The sequence below is a fragment of the Crocodylus siamensis genome, chromosome 2 (assembly GCF_052110815.1).
Source record: "Crocodylus siamensis isolate JL-2025a chromosome 2, ASM5211081v1, whole genome shotgun sequence".
NCBI lineage: Eukaryota > Metazoa > Chordata > Crocodylia > Crocodylidae > Crocodylus > Crocodylus siamensis.
Genome location: NC_143396.1, coordinates 181336213 through 181349676, shown reverse-complemented (window position 1 = coordinate 181349676; position 13464 = coordinate 181336213). Strand labels below are relative to the sequence as shown.

General features: G+C 46.8%; 1 protein-coding gene across 1 annotated transcript in view; it reads right to left on the bottom strand.

The window, feature by feature from the left end:
- Positions 1-13185, bottom strand: part of TSPAN32 (tetraspanin 32) — a 77544-nt gene extending 64359 nt beyond the window's left edge. Inside the window, exons 1-3 of the mRNA XM_090034931.1 lie at positions 13120-13185; positions 8116-8230; positions 3041-3138 (exon numbers count right to left, since the gene is read on the bottom strand). Of these exons, the coding sequence (XP_089891057.1) occupies positions 3041-3138; positions 8116-8230; positions 13120-13185 (279 nt within the window). The remainder of the gene's footprint in view (positions 1-3040; positions 3139-8115; positions 8231-13119) is intronic.
- Between the last annotated feature and the right edge of the window lie 279 nt (positions 13186-13464).

Sequence of the window (13464 nt, the reverse complement as noted above, 5' to 3'; positions counted from 1 at the left end):
ACCATGAGGTAGCAGGCATGGCTTGTGATTGCTGCGATGCTGGGGCGCATGGAGCATCCCACAGAAGTGTGGGGAGGCCTTTCATGTGCTTGGTGGTGAACCTAGAAGTGGACTTGAAGTACTTCTGGTCCACTTCCAGTTCCACCAGGGAGCTTGTAAGGCTGGGCCTGGCCACAGGAGGACCTCGGGTGTCCCCCAGACCCGGGGGGCACCAGTCGCTGAGCCAGGAGGGTGCAGGGGGGACCCTGGTGTGCTCCCCAGTGGACCCGGAAGCGGACCAGAAGTGCTTCTGGTCCACTTCTGGGTCTGCTGCTGACTGCACTGGGGAGCCCCACACACTTCTGTGGGAAGCTCCATATGCCCCAGCATAGCAGCATTCATGAGCCCCTGTTACCTAGAGGTATGTAGACAAAACATTTAAAGCTGTCTTTATGTCCAAATCAATTTGGAGGGTTCCGATTTGATTTGGAGAGATTAAAGGGTCCTCTGATTTGATTTGGAGATTCAGCCACCAAATTGGGCCAAATCTCCGCCTGACTGAATCACGGACTGAAGCTTCGCATAGCCCTACTGCTTGTCCCAAGCTTATGTCCCAGCACAACTGTTCAGATGTCCTTCACTATGTCCTGAAATGAAATGTTAACACTTCTTATCCTGTAAATCTTTTCGGGGTTTGTCCTGGGACAATGGATGTATGAACAATTGTGCTTTGTCCCAGGAGACAATGATTTCTCCTAGGATAAATGTGACACTTGTTCTTAGTCTAAAAGAAAGACTACTTACTGCTGAGGTTGGTAATTCAGTCAAAATGTGGGCAACCACCACTGTATTTTCCAAACTAATAATAATCACTATAAACATTTATAGTAAGCGTCACTGAGGGCGAGTTAGGTTTGCTGTCACATAGACAGACCTCTGACTTCAGTATCAGGTAAACCAAAAATGCTGTTAAGGTCTCCCCACAAAACCATGTTGAAACTACAAGATAAAATAAATCAGGAATGATGATTGTCCTAATTGTTTTGGCAAATTGGCCTCTCCCTTGACCTCAGTCAGAGGGTTGCAGTGTACACACAGAACCTCTGGAAAGATTCCCCCCTCACAGATGCAACCAGAGGTAGTTGATTTGGGAGGTCAGACACAGTGTACCTTCTGACACAGCAGATGACTTATACACATTGTGCCACAATGGGCTATAATAACCCAGCATTTGGGTTTGGCTGCCTTTCCCTGCCCCACCCCCCACCACATATTTTTGGATTACAAAGAAAAAACATTACAGAAGAGAAAGCAGACCTCTTTAACAATTTATTTGCCTCTATTTTCTTGTGCAGGGACCAGGACTCCCCTATCAAGACTCAGGATGGACTTGGGAGAAACTCCGCCAAGCCTAGGGTCAGGGAGGACCAGGTTAGAGAACTTCTGGAGGGGCTGGACGTGTTCAAATCAGTAGATCCAGATGCTCTCCACCCCAAGGTGTTGAGGGAATTGGCAGGGGTTACCACGTGGCCCCTGGCACAGCTTTACGAACACTTGTGGTGCTCTGGCCAGGTGCTGGACGACTGGAAGAGGGCCAATGTGGTCCTCATCTTTAAAAAAGGGAAGAGAGAGGACCTGGGCAACTATAGGCCTGTTAGTCTTACTTCAATCCTGGGGAAGCTCTTTGAAAAGATTATCCAGGAGCACATCTATGATGGGCCAGCAGCAGAGATGATGCTTAAGGGCAACCAGCATGGTTTCATTAGGGGCAGGTCCTGTCAGACCAACCTGATTGCCTTCTACAATCAGGTCATAAAATCACTGGATGCAGGTATCGCCGTGGATGTAGTCTTTCTGGGCTTCTGGAAGGCCTTTGACACTGTCTCCCTCCCCATCCTCATTAAACAGCTAGCTGACCATTGATGCCTACGCATTCAGATGGGTCGTAAATTGGCTGAGAGAGTGGTGGTGGATGGGTCATTTTTGACCTGGAGGGAAGTGGGCAGTGGGGTCCCCCAGGGCTTGGTCCTTGGGCCCGCACTGTTCAGTTTCTTTATTAGTGACTTGGACGATGGGGTGAAGAGCAGCCTGTTTGAATTCACAGACGACACCAAGGTTTGGGGTGAAGTGGGCATGCTAGAAGGACAGATTACAGCAGGACCTGGACAGGTTACAGGGGTGGGCAAATGAAAATAGGATGGGATTCAATACTGACAAGTGCAGGGTGCTGTACTTGGGCAGTAGGAACTAGCAGGATACCTATAGGCTGGGGAACTCCCTTCTCAAAAGCACGGTGGCAGAAAGAGATCTTGGAGTCATTACTGTGCAGGAACATGGTCAGTAAGGCTAACCATACCATAGATGCATCACAAGCAGGGCCAAGGAGGTGATCCCTCTATGCGATGTTGGTCAGGCTGCAGTTGGAGTACTGCATTCAGTTCTGGGTGCTGCACTTCAGGAAGGATGTGGACAGCATTGAGAGGGTCCAAAGGAAGGCCCCTCACATGAACCAGGGACAGCAGAGCAGACCCTATGAGAAGAGGCTACGTGACCTGAACCTGTTCAGCCTCCACAAGAGAAGGCTGAGGGGGGACCTGGTGGCCATCTATAAACTTACTAGGGGGGACCAGTGGGGTTTGGGAGAGACCTTGTTTCCCCGAGTGCCTCCCAGAGTAACAAGGAATAACGGCCACAAGTTGTTGGAGAGTAGGTTTAGATTAGACATCCGTAAGAACTACTTCCAAGGGAAGTGGTGATGGCTCCTACCCTGGGGGTCTTTAAGAGGAGGCTTGACGTTTACCTGGCTGAGGTCATTTGAGCCCAGTTCTCTCTCCTGCCCAGGGCAGGGGGTCAGACTAGAAGATCTACAAGGTCCCTTCCAACCCTACATCTATGAATCTATGAAATGCCATATGCAAATGTAATAAGCCAAGTGTGGGGAGCAGGTTGGATACAAACAGAGCCTTTTCCTTTCATCAAATGTTCCCCCCACCCCCCCAAATGTCACAGAAGGAAAAAACTACCCCCCTGTCCATCCATGCCAGGCTATGCATGCACTTACCATTGCCATGAGACAACGCGATTCTTTTACTGTGGCAACGAAGCTCAGCAGGGCTGCGAGGAACAGAATCATGCTCAGACACATCCCACTGTAAAACACTGGAGGGAAGGTACACATTGATGTTTCCACAAGCTATGACAAGCTGCCCTCAGGAGTTATCTGCTGGCAAGTCCCAGGTCATCCCATGCTCAACTCTCTTGGACCAGTCAACTGTATGACCAAAGGCTTCAGAAGAGCTTCCTTAGGGACCCCAGGTGACAAGAAACTTCAAAGTTTGGGTCCCCAGGACATTAGGATCGGGGCTTAGGAACACTATGGAGCTAGGATCTTTGGTAGCTAGTATAAGCTCCCTTACACTGCAAAGTATTAGAAGGTGGAAATTCCACGTTACACTTTGTCCAGGGGTGTCAAACACATGGCTTGTGGGTTGGATCTGAGACACAAAGCCACATGATCCAACCCATGGGTCTTGCATAGACCCTGCAGGCTGCATGCAGAGCTGGTCTGGCACGTGAGCTGGACCCAGTGCTGTGAGCACTACTTATGGCACAGGGTGAGCTACATGTGAAGCCTGTGCTGGACTAACCCTGTGCACTGGTTTTGGGGCCAGTTCAAATCAAGCCATGCTGGAGCCAGTGCAAAAGGCAGGGTGCTGCATGCAGTGCACATCCCACGATGGCCCCCAGTATTGCGAGCAGGGCCCATGGCATTGGATTTAGCCTGTGCAGCACATTGACCATGTGCTGGCTCCATGTCAGGGCTTGCGCTGCCTGTTGTGAACAGGCTGGATCTGGTGCTGCAGGTGCTGCCCATGGCACAGGGGGCATGCTGCATGTGATGCCCCATCAGATGGCCTTGCATGTTGGCTCTGGAGCATGCAGATGGTGTGTGGCCTGATCCTGACTGGCCCCAGAGTTAGAACTCAGGGCCAATCTAGTGGGGTGCTGCTTATAGTATGTGCCCCATGCCAGCCCCAGCTCACAGCCAACCCACACACTGGCTGGATCTGACCTACAGACCAGTGCAAAGATCCACATCCAGGCTGCAGGGCCAGAGGAGTTTTACACTCAACTTAGACTGTACTAAGAGCACCTAAAGTGTGAGCATCCACACAGCACAAGTTAACGAATTTTAATAAGTGCTCTTTAAGTGCGTCTCAGAGTTATGCCAGGTGAGGGTTAACTCTGGGTCATGCTACCTAGCTCATGTTAGGCTAAGTTCAGTTTGCTCCAGAGATAAAACAAGCAATTAGTAGTCCTCTAACATCCCAAGATGCTTTGCTCCCACCAATGTAAAGCAAGGATAGAGCCCAGGTATCCTAGCCATGCCCTTGCTTGCCAGCCCTTTGGTGGCAAGGCAGACCTGTGCAGGCAAGGAACAGTAAAAACCTTTAACATGTAACTGCTTAGAGCACAGTCTAACTTTAACACCACTTAACATGCCACAGATTGCTTATGGGATCAGTATAAAGTGCAACTTGGTCTGAAGAGTCCCCATCCTGGTGCTAAACCTGCTGAAGATCTTAAAAAGGTGGCAACTTAATTCTATGACCAGACAAAACCTTAGGACAAAGGAACAGAATAAGTTCAGCCAAGCAAGCGTTTAAATGGAGTTAGTCTCTAAACTTCTAACTACAGAGGTTGAGGAAAAGTAGGCGACTGTTCTCTGTACAGTGGGAAGTGGGAAGGAATTGACATTCATATACTGCAATACAAACAGTCCTGTATGACCATACTTTATTAGCTATATAAAGGAATTGCCCAAGGCCCATCTCTCTATAGCAGTAGTGTCAAACTGGTCTGGCCCCACAGGCTGGATGAATGGTGCAGCACAATCCCCATTGGCTGGATTGTGCCCTTCTGGGCTGGGACCTACTAGGAAGAGGCCCAGCATCCCAAGCATTTGGCTGGCACTGCGAGAACAAGCCATGGGGTCAGGCCTCTTCTCATGGTGCTGCTGCAGCTCCAGTGCTGCAGGTCTCTCAGGCACTTGGCTGCAGCTACAGGAAGGTCTTCCTCTCAAAGCTGTGAGCTGGGTGACATGGCTCTGCGGGGCCAGATCTGCCTGCAGGGCCTGCATGCCTATATGTTTAGCACTCCTGGTCTACACTGTACAGGAGAAGCAAAATAAAGAGGCCAGTTCTGTTCCCAAAAGCTTGTTGTCTAAGGCCCTGATTCCACAAAACAGTTAAAGATAGGAGGAACCTTCATGCCAATGAGCAGTTCTGAAAGACTTCAGTATAACTACCTGTACGTGGGCATGAAGCCGTGGAGCATGTGCTCAGCCTTCTCAATCAGTATAAGAAAGGGCCAGATAAAAACCAGCGTAGGATGCAAGATGATTCAAATGCCTTTCAACTTATTCAGGACTCTTCATCTTTGTATAGCTTGATTACCCTGAAAGACTACATACATACACCTGTGCACACTTCCCTTTTCTCCCACAGCTTATGCTGAACTGAGTATCCTGGAAATACTTCATCTTACCTTGTTATTTTACCCAAAATGTTAAAAGTTCCCTTTTCAGTGATCTCTGCCCTCGGATAAAAATCCTACTGAATCTTAACAGTGCTAAACAAGTGCATGTTTTCCAGAACCTAGCATCAACCACATATATATTCACTACTAATCTCATACAACACCCACTCTCTGACTTCCTGGCCAAAACAGAGTTCTAAGTGATACTGGGGGTGAGGGTTTAGGGAGTGTATTGATGCTAAAAGCTCTTTAACTCAGCACTTGGGACTAACAATGCAGTAGACCAAGGGCCTTGTTACACATTACATTTTAGGTGACTCCTGGAGCTCTTAACCCTTGGATTGTCCACACATTAACACCTGAAACTAGTTTTAAGCACACTGTAAGCAGTTTAAAGTTATGCCACTTCTGGGCTGGTTTCTCTCCGGTGTTACCCAGCTCATGTTCAATTAATTTGTGGCCACTTCCCACAGCTGAGCCACCCAAGCTGTAGTCCTTCAGGATCCCAGGATGCAGCGTCATCTCCCTGACCCTCCCTGTTCTGTGTCAACAAACTTCCCACTCCCTGACCTCTGCTGCCCAGGGGGCTGTTCCGGCAGCAAGCCAACTCCTACCTCTGCCTCCAGGGATGCGACTTTTCCATCCCCAGGGGTGCAAACTTGGGCAAACAGCCTGCAGAGCACATGCCAGCTACTCAGATCACAGGGCATGGATAGATCCAGGAGCGGGGTCTAGGGAGGCAGGAGCAAGGTGGGGGGCCAGACTGGGTCCTTATGAGCTAAGGGTTCCCTCCCCAAAAGTGCCTTCCCTCACTGCTCCCACTCCCAAGGTACCGTGGGAAGTATGCCCAGCATCCCACCCCACACCCCAATCCTAAATTCCAATTTATTAAAATGTGAGACTTTCTTTAATTTACTTCCTCTTAAATATATATATTTTTTTTTACTTCTTTTTATTTTATCCTTCAGTGGCTGACGTCCTTCATTTTACTACCCTCCTCATCCCCATTTCCTTTCCACCTCCCATTTCATTACTCACCTTCATCCCTTAACTCTCAGCCTCCCAACTTCATGTTCCCTGCCTCCCCAACTCATCTCTCAGCTCTACCCCATGCTATCTAAAGCAGGAAAAGAAGCCGGTCTTGGCTCACCAGCTATCTAGTAGCAGCTCCGCATCAGGCCCCTGCTTGCCAGCCCTCTAGTAGCAAGTCACAGGTGTGTAGGTGGGAGACAGAAGATTTTTAGCCTAAGTGTGGCTGCTCCAAACTCAAGCTAGCACTAACATCGATTGACATTTGAGTAGCTCAAAGTGCAATGTGTAACAAGGCCCTAATGCTGTATGTCTGAAAGGAAAGAGGCTTTAGGTATACACCCTGAAATGTTAAACTGGAGTCTGGGAGCAGTAACCCAGCTTGCTCAGGCTCCAAAAGTAGCCACCTCAGAGTGAGAAATGGGTAGGCATCATTCCAGCAGCCATAATGGATAAAGCAAGGGAGAACTTTAATGCCCAGGCTCTTTTCACTTCTACTGTCCCACCTATACTCCTGCCTTAGTTTTATCCATTTTTCCTCCCCTCTGTGTGTTCAGAAGCTTGGATCCTTCCCTTCGCTACCTGGTCTTGTCAATGCTTGAATTCAGCAAAGACAGAAAGCAAACCTTGCTGTGAATGATCAGGGTCCCTGGGCCAGAAAAGAGGAATTTGTCTGCATTTCTTCTCTTGCTCCATTTCTCCACCCTCTTTTACATGGGTGTGTTCTGCCGCCTTTTCTCTATTAGTCTCTTTCTCATTTGACTCCCTTCCATTTTCTCAACCTGGTGCGTTAAAGGTAAACTTACAATTCACTACACATTATACTGAAGGGTTGGGGACATACAGTTTGTGCCCTTGTTACATGACAATTACATGTTCAGTTGTGCCAGTATAAATTTGGGCAACATTGCAGGTAAGGAGATACTGAATGCAACCATCTATTCTTTGGCCTGCAGCTTGTCTGACCATCAGCAGTAGTTTATACCCATCATCTTTGTGGTAAGTCAATGGGGATGGGGAAAACAGCTAACAGTAACATGGAACTGAAGTTCTGCTGACATTTGAGAACTGAATCCAGATGTAGAAGTGGAGTAGTTCCACTGTGCGTGAGCCTCTTATGCACTGAATGATGCATGACTCTTACTGGATCAGGGTCTAACTCCTATTCCCACTCTTTTTTAAAGCACTTCACAACAATGCACTCCTGTGTGGCCCTATCAAATCTCTCTTCCTCCAGGCCCCTGCCTTCCATTCATAATCTCTCAGCCCCTTTCCTATGTTTGTGTTTCCTTATATAGCAATGTTTATTTCTTCTTCATGGCTTGTCTGAAGCATGTGAAGTTTTGTCTGAAGTATTTAAACAGTGAAACACAACCAGCAGCATTAAAGCATCATGATTAATGTTCCACACCATGCTACAGCTATTGCTTTGACACCTTTATACTATCAGTCAGGAACTTGTTTGATGCAAAATCTCTGAATTTCCTATCACTGCACCCTAATTTTACAACGATGCAAAGATCTTGGCCCTCACAAATCATCTGAGTTGGGATAGAAACAATTACTTACCTGCATTGTGGATGATTCTATAGGGATTAGCATTATAAGAAACACCGCTGATTATGGTGAAAGGAGCCCCAAAGTGAGTGAGTGTGGTCAATATGGCAAGTGAGAATCCCAGGAGCTAAACAAAAAAAAAAAACAAAAAAAAAAAACAACAAAATAAGGTGAATGTATTAAAAAAGGAAAAAATTAAAACCATTTACAATTAGCAAGCAGCAAATACAGCAGGTCATAAGAGATACACAGCTCATTCAAATGCTCAGCTCCATAAGCAAAGGGAAACTAAAGTGATTCAAATACAGCATACACTTAACACTCCCATGTAAAGAGCACTCCATGGACACCTTGCACAGGAAAGGCCCCAAAAAGGTTATTCTTATAATTGCTGCCTATAAAAAGCATGCACTCACTGCCTTCATCTCTGCAAAAAAGAAGAAATTTGGATCACTTGGAAGAAACAGAAGAGCTAAGCCTTCACCATTTTGTCTAGCAACACATTCATGTTGTACCAGTTTTTGTAACGTACAGCTACTAAATTTGTTATAGCTTCAAGACTCATCCTAGTTTGGTCTGTGCTCTCTGCTCCACTCTAAGTATAGATTTGCAGCGTTCCAGAGATTGTGTTGCTATCTTTGCTGAGGAAAAGGTGGTACAAAAAGATAAATCTTACCTTGCAGCCCAAGCCTCCATTTACATGACCCCTTTTGTCCTCTAGAATTTACCATAGCTATTATTGTTTCAGCTCTATCAGTGGTAGTGTGATGATAGGTAACCACCTGTGTTTTAGGCACTGTGTGGCACCTGTGTTTTAGGCACTCTTATCACAAAATCAGAGAAGGGCTGAAAGGGACCTCCAGAGGGACCTAGTTTAACCCTCTCCCTGAGGCAGGATCATCCCTATTCAAGCCATCCTATATGCTCCATAATCTAAACTCTACGTAAGACTTACCGTCAACCCTCACGACACAGAATTAACACTGTGACCTGCCATAGGTAAAGTTGCCTGCTGTGGCTCCTTTATGTCCTGCTTCTGTGAAATGCTGTCAGTATAGTCTCTAAAGATCCTGGGTAGAAGGTTATGTCCCCCACTACAGAGGAAGGTAACCGCCTCCACCCCGCATCCATACTGATTTGACCATGGGGTAAATCCACTCCTGACTCAGAATCCATCAGTGAGTCTGACTGAGTGGCGGAGCAAAACCCTGTAGCCAAGAACCTCCAGCTTGAGTTGTAGCAGGAGCACTGACTGGCACACTCCAGCATTGGACCCCATCCTTGGCTATAGCTAACACTCAATGCCTCCAAGGAAGGCTTAAAAACACCCTGACACACATAGCAGAAAAGGGGGAAGGAACAGGGGCAACCAGCAAAGCCCAGAAGCATGGGAACTACCCATAGTAAAACATAGGCATAGTTATGCTGATATCATCCCTGACCAATGGCTGTCCAATTTTTTGAACACTCCCACGATTTCCCTAGGCAGAATTGAGAGGCAGTGGAACAGACTATCAGTGAATAAGTTTTTCTTGATACCCACTCTAAGTTTGCTGCAACTTCAAGCTGTTGCTCTGCATTCTCCTCTATTGCGAGAGAGAAAAGGGGCTCTCTTTCTCCTTCATAGCAGCTCTTCAAGTATATGAAGACTGCTATCACGTGCCCTCTTAAGCACCATTTTTGCAAGCTGAACACACCTAGCTCCTTCAGCCTCTCCTCACACGACCTGCCCTTTGAGCCGTTCATCACCTTTGCTGCCCACCTCTGGACTCTCTCCAACTTCCCCATGTCCTTTTAAAAATGTGAAGCCCAGAATTGCACAACATACTCCAGATGATGCCTAACCAGTGCCAAGTAGACAGATCTCCTGTGTCTTGCACCTAATGCTTCTGTTGATTCAGCCCTAAACTACAGTTGCCTTTTGTGCAGCTGCATCACACTCATATCAAGTCTGCTGGCTACCAAGACCATGAACACACTGTGTGCCCCCCGTAGCTGGGAAGACACAGTGAGCTCCCGTAGGTGGTAGTGGCGGGAGTGTGGCAGTGGTGAGCGGGGAGCTCCCATGGCAGTGTTGGCAGCAAGGGGAAGTTTGCGGGGGCAGCAGTTGGTAACTACCTGCAGATGCTGCTAGTAGTGTTGGCAGCAGCCAGCAGCAATTGGGGACCATCCACAGGTGCTGTCAGCAATGTCAGGGGGTGGGGTGGGGGATGAGGGTGGTGAAGCTGCTCTCCAAGCTACCCAGCTACATATTGGAATCGGATCGGTATGGATCGATATGGCTTGTTAAAAATTGGCCATCAATACTGGCCCAAAAATTCTCTATCATTGCACCCCTAATGAATATAGCACATCCCACACAGGTTGCAACAGCTGACCCAGACTCCATTGTGCCTCCTTTGTGCCCTGGAGAACACCTATGCTGCAAGGAAAAAAAAAAGGGGGGGGGTATAGGGGGAAAAAAGGCACATCACAAGAACCTGCACACCAAATCTCCACCCAAGGGCCTTTGCGTGTACCGACACAGAACGACACACCTTTGCCCTGGCTCTTTCCCTTCAATCTTTTTGGACTGAAGGTCTCCCTCACTCCCAACCCAGTCTGTGGGGCTAGGGGTGGGGTGGGGCATGGCCCAGACTCCACCGCTCACCTCTAGTGGCAGAAGGAGTTGGAGGGCAGCACAGCCCTCTCCCCCCCAAACTTGATCCATTACTCATTGTGCTGCTGGTGGCACAGCTGATGCAGGGGTCCTGGCAGCAGCAACAAGTCTCACTGCCCCACTCCAGGTCCCACCTGCTAGGTCATGGAAGTGGATCCTGCCTGTGCTTGTCTGGCCAGGCTCCATGCAGGCACAGAAATCTGGGGTGGAGGAGCACCCCAGCCCCCCTCCACATCACTTATGCCCCCCCTCCAATCCCCCATCACCTATGCTTCCTCAAACTTACTTGCAGGGAGCTGTGGGAGCAGCAGGGTAAAGGCAGCCTGCAGGCTGGAGCGGAGCGCAGTGCCACCGCAGGCAACATCGCATGAGAAGGTACACTTAAAGAGTGCCAGCTACCTTTTTAAGAGACTGCCTATCCTAGACCCACCCAGAGGAAACCCTGTCACTGTTATTCCTAAAGGAAACTAAAAAGAGCAAGAGAGAAAGGCAAAATACACACCACCACGGAGGGAAAAGGGATGGGTGTGGGGGAACCAAAACCTCCCAACACACAGACAGACCGGGCACTGGGTAAACACTCTAGCCTCAATTAATCAGCCAACCTACTGAAGATATTAGCACAGATAAAAGCTCCTTCAAGGCAGTCCCACACCCAGCTGCTTATCCCCAGAGCCACTGCTTTCTGCCAGTTTATCTCAGAGCAGGTCTAATAGATAAGGGGTCTAGAAGTCTGGCAGCTGCCGGATGTATGCTAGTGTTCTCATCATCGCTACTGAGGTCACAGCTGAAATGGTGATAGCTAGTGTGGTAAAGTTTAAAATTATGGGAAAACTTGGTGTAGCAAACTGGAAAGCAATAAGACAAGAGTTAATCCTGAAACCCTAAGGGAGGGTCCCCTTAGAGGCAGGCTTCATTAGGAATACTCCCCCTCCAAGGTTCAACAAGCCTGTTCTGGGAATCATCAGAAGTTGTATTTGGCACTGCAGGATAGGCTTTAGGAGAAGCAATATTTCATTACTTATTAATGGGGGAAGAGCCAGTCATTTTTTTAAAAACTCAACAAAATATTACACTTAAGTGTAACCTGATTGCTTTCTCAAGCAACAACTGATACATTTGAAACAGACAGCTTTACAGATGAAATATCCCGTAACTTCATTCTTCCCTGGTTTCAAAATAATGTAAATTATAGGATTTGTTTGCTCTTTAGGCTACTTACTACTGCCCATCACTGCCTATCTGTTAATACAGTCTCAATCTGATGTCTAGCAGAACATCAGCTCACTCAGCCTAAGAGAAATACCAATATACACAAAGTGTTGACACTGCCATCCTTGGTTGCATCCCAGAAAGATAAACTGAACTAAAACCTGTCCAAGTACCCCTCTGACATGAATTGGACTGATTTTACTTCAGTTGTTTTCAGAATCACATTCTTTCAAGGCACCATGACAGTACTAGTCCCCCTCTGAAGGGATAACAACATATTGGTATTAGAGCTAGGCAATTTTTGTTATTTTGACAATTTTTATTTAAATATTCAATTCAGATTTAAAAAGGTACTTCTCCATTTAAAAAAAAACAAAAAAAACCCCTTCTTTCACACCTGTTTTGAGCCAGTCAGAAACTGGCTGAAATTTTTCAATTTTTCCAATTTGGTCATTTTTAAAATAAAGTAGAAACCCCTCCCCCAAATTTCCATTTAATATCCATCATTAACACCCCCACCTCCCCATTTATCAGCTTCAACTGCAAGTGCAGTTTAACTTTTAAGAGGTCAAGACATTTTGTCATATTTGTTTCTTTGACAGCTACTCAAACATAACTCTAATTTCTTGTTTTGCTGTATAGAAACAGAAGATCTCCAAATGCCTCTTCCATCTAACATCCAAGTCAAATAGGTTTTTGCCAAAGTACAATACAATGATTCTGTAGCTGTCTTATTATACATAAAACACACATGCATCAAGAAACCATTAACATGAAATGTAGTGAAACCATTAAAAGAAAAACGTAAGAGAAGATGTCTGTCCCCATTTTAAAAGCTACAGTATCCACCGGCAGCAATACATTTCTTACTTAAATTCACCCCCAATACTGAGACAACTGAAGCAGCATGACAGCTTGAGAAACTAAATACCTATCAGTGAGAGAAGGCAATGCTGGGAAGCAACGATAACAGCTTGGGATGCAAAGATAACTCATGCAGTTTGCTTCTTTCATTCTAAATGTTCTCTGTGCTAAAAATAAAATGAGAGAAAGAAAACTCTTACAGCTTATTTTAAAGAAAGACTTTTAAGGCAGGTTAGTTTGCTTAGTCCAAATTCTGCTCAAATTCCCCCTCTGATTGTTACCATGACAAACAGGCTGGTCACCAGCAGCTGGCATTTGGTGGCCCTGATCTGGCATTGCTGTCCCATGTCTCTCTCTTCTCACTTGATACTGGCTGTTCCTCCCTTAAGATCTTGCTAAATTCAATGTTTCAGCTTGCTGGGGCAGTTTACAACAGATGCTTGCAGCAAGGCATCTTGGGAAGTGTAGTTCCTACTTAAAACCTGATGCACTGCTCCTAAAGGGGGGTAGTAAGATACCAGATCTCTTCACCCAAAACAGTAAAGCCAGTTTAAAACTGAAATAAGCAAAACAAAGAAAAATTGGAAGTAGTTTTGGATAATTCTAAAGAAAGCAAGCAAGAAAGA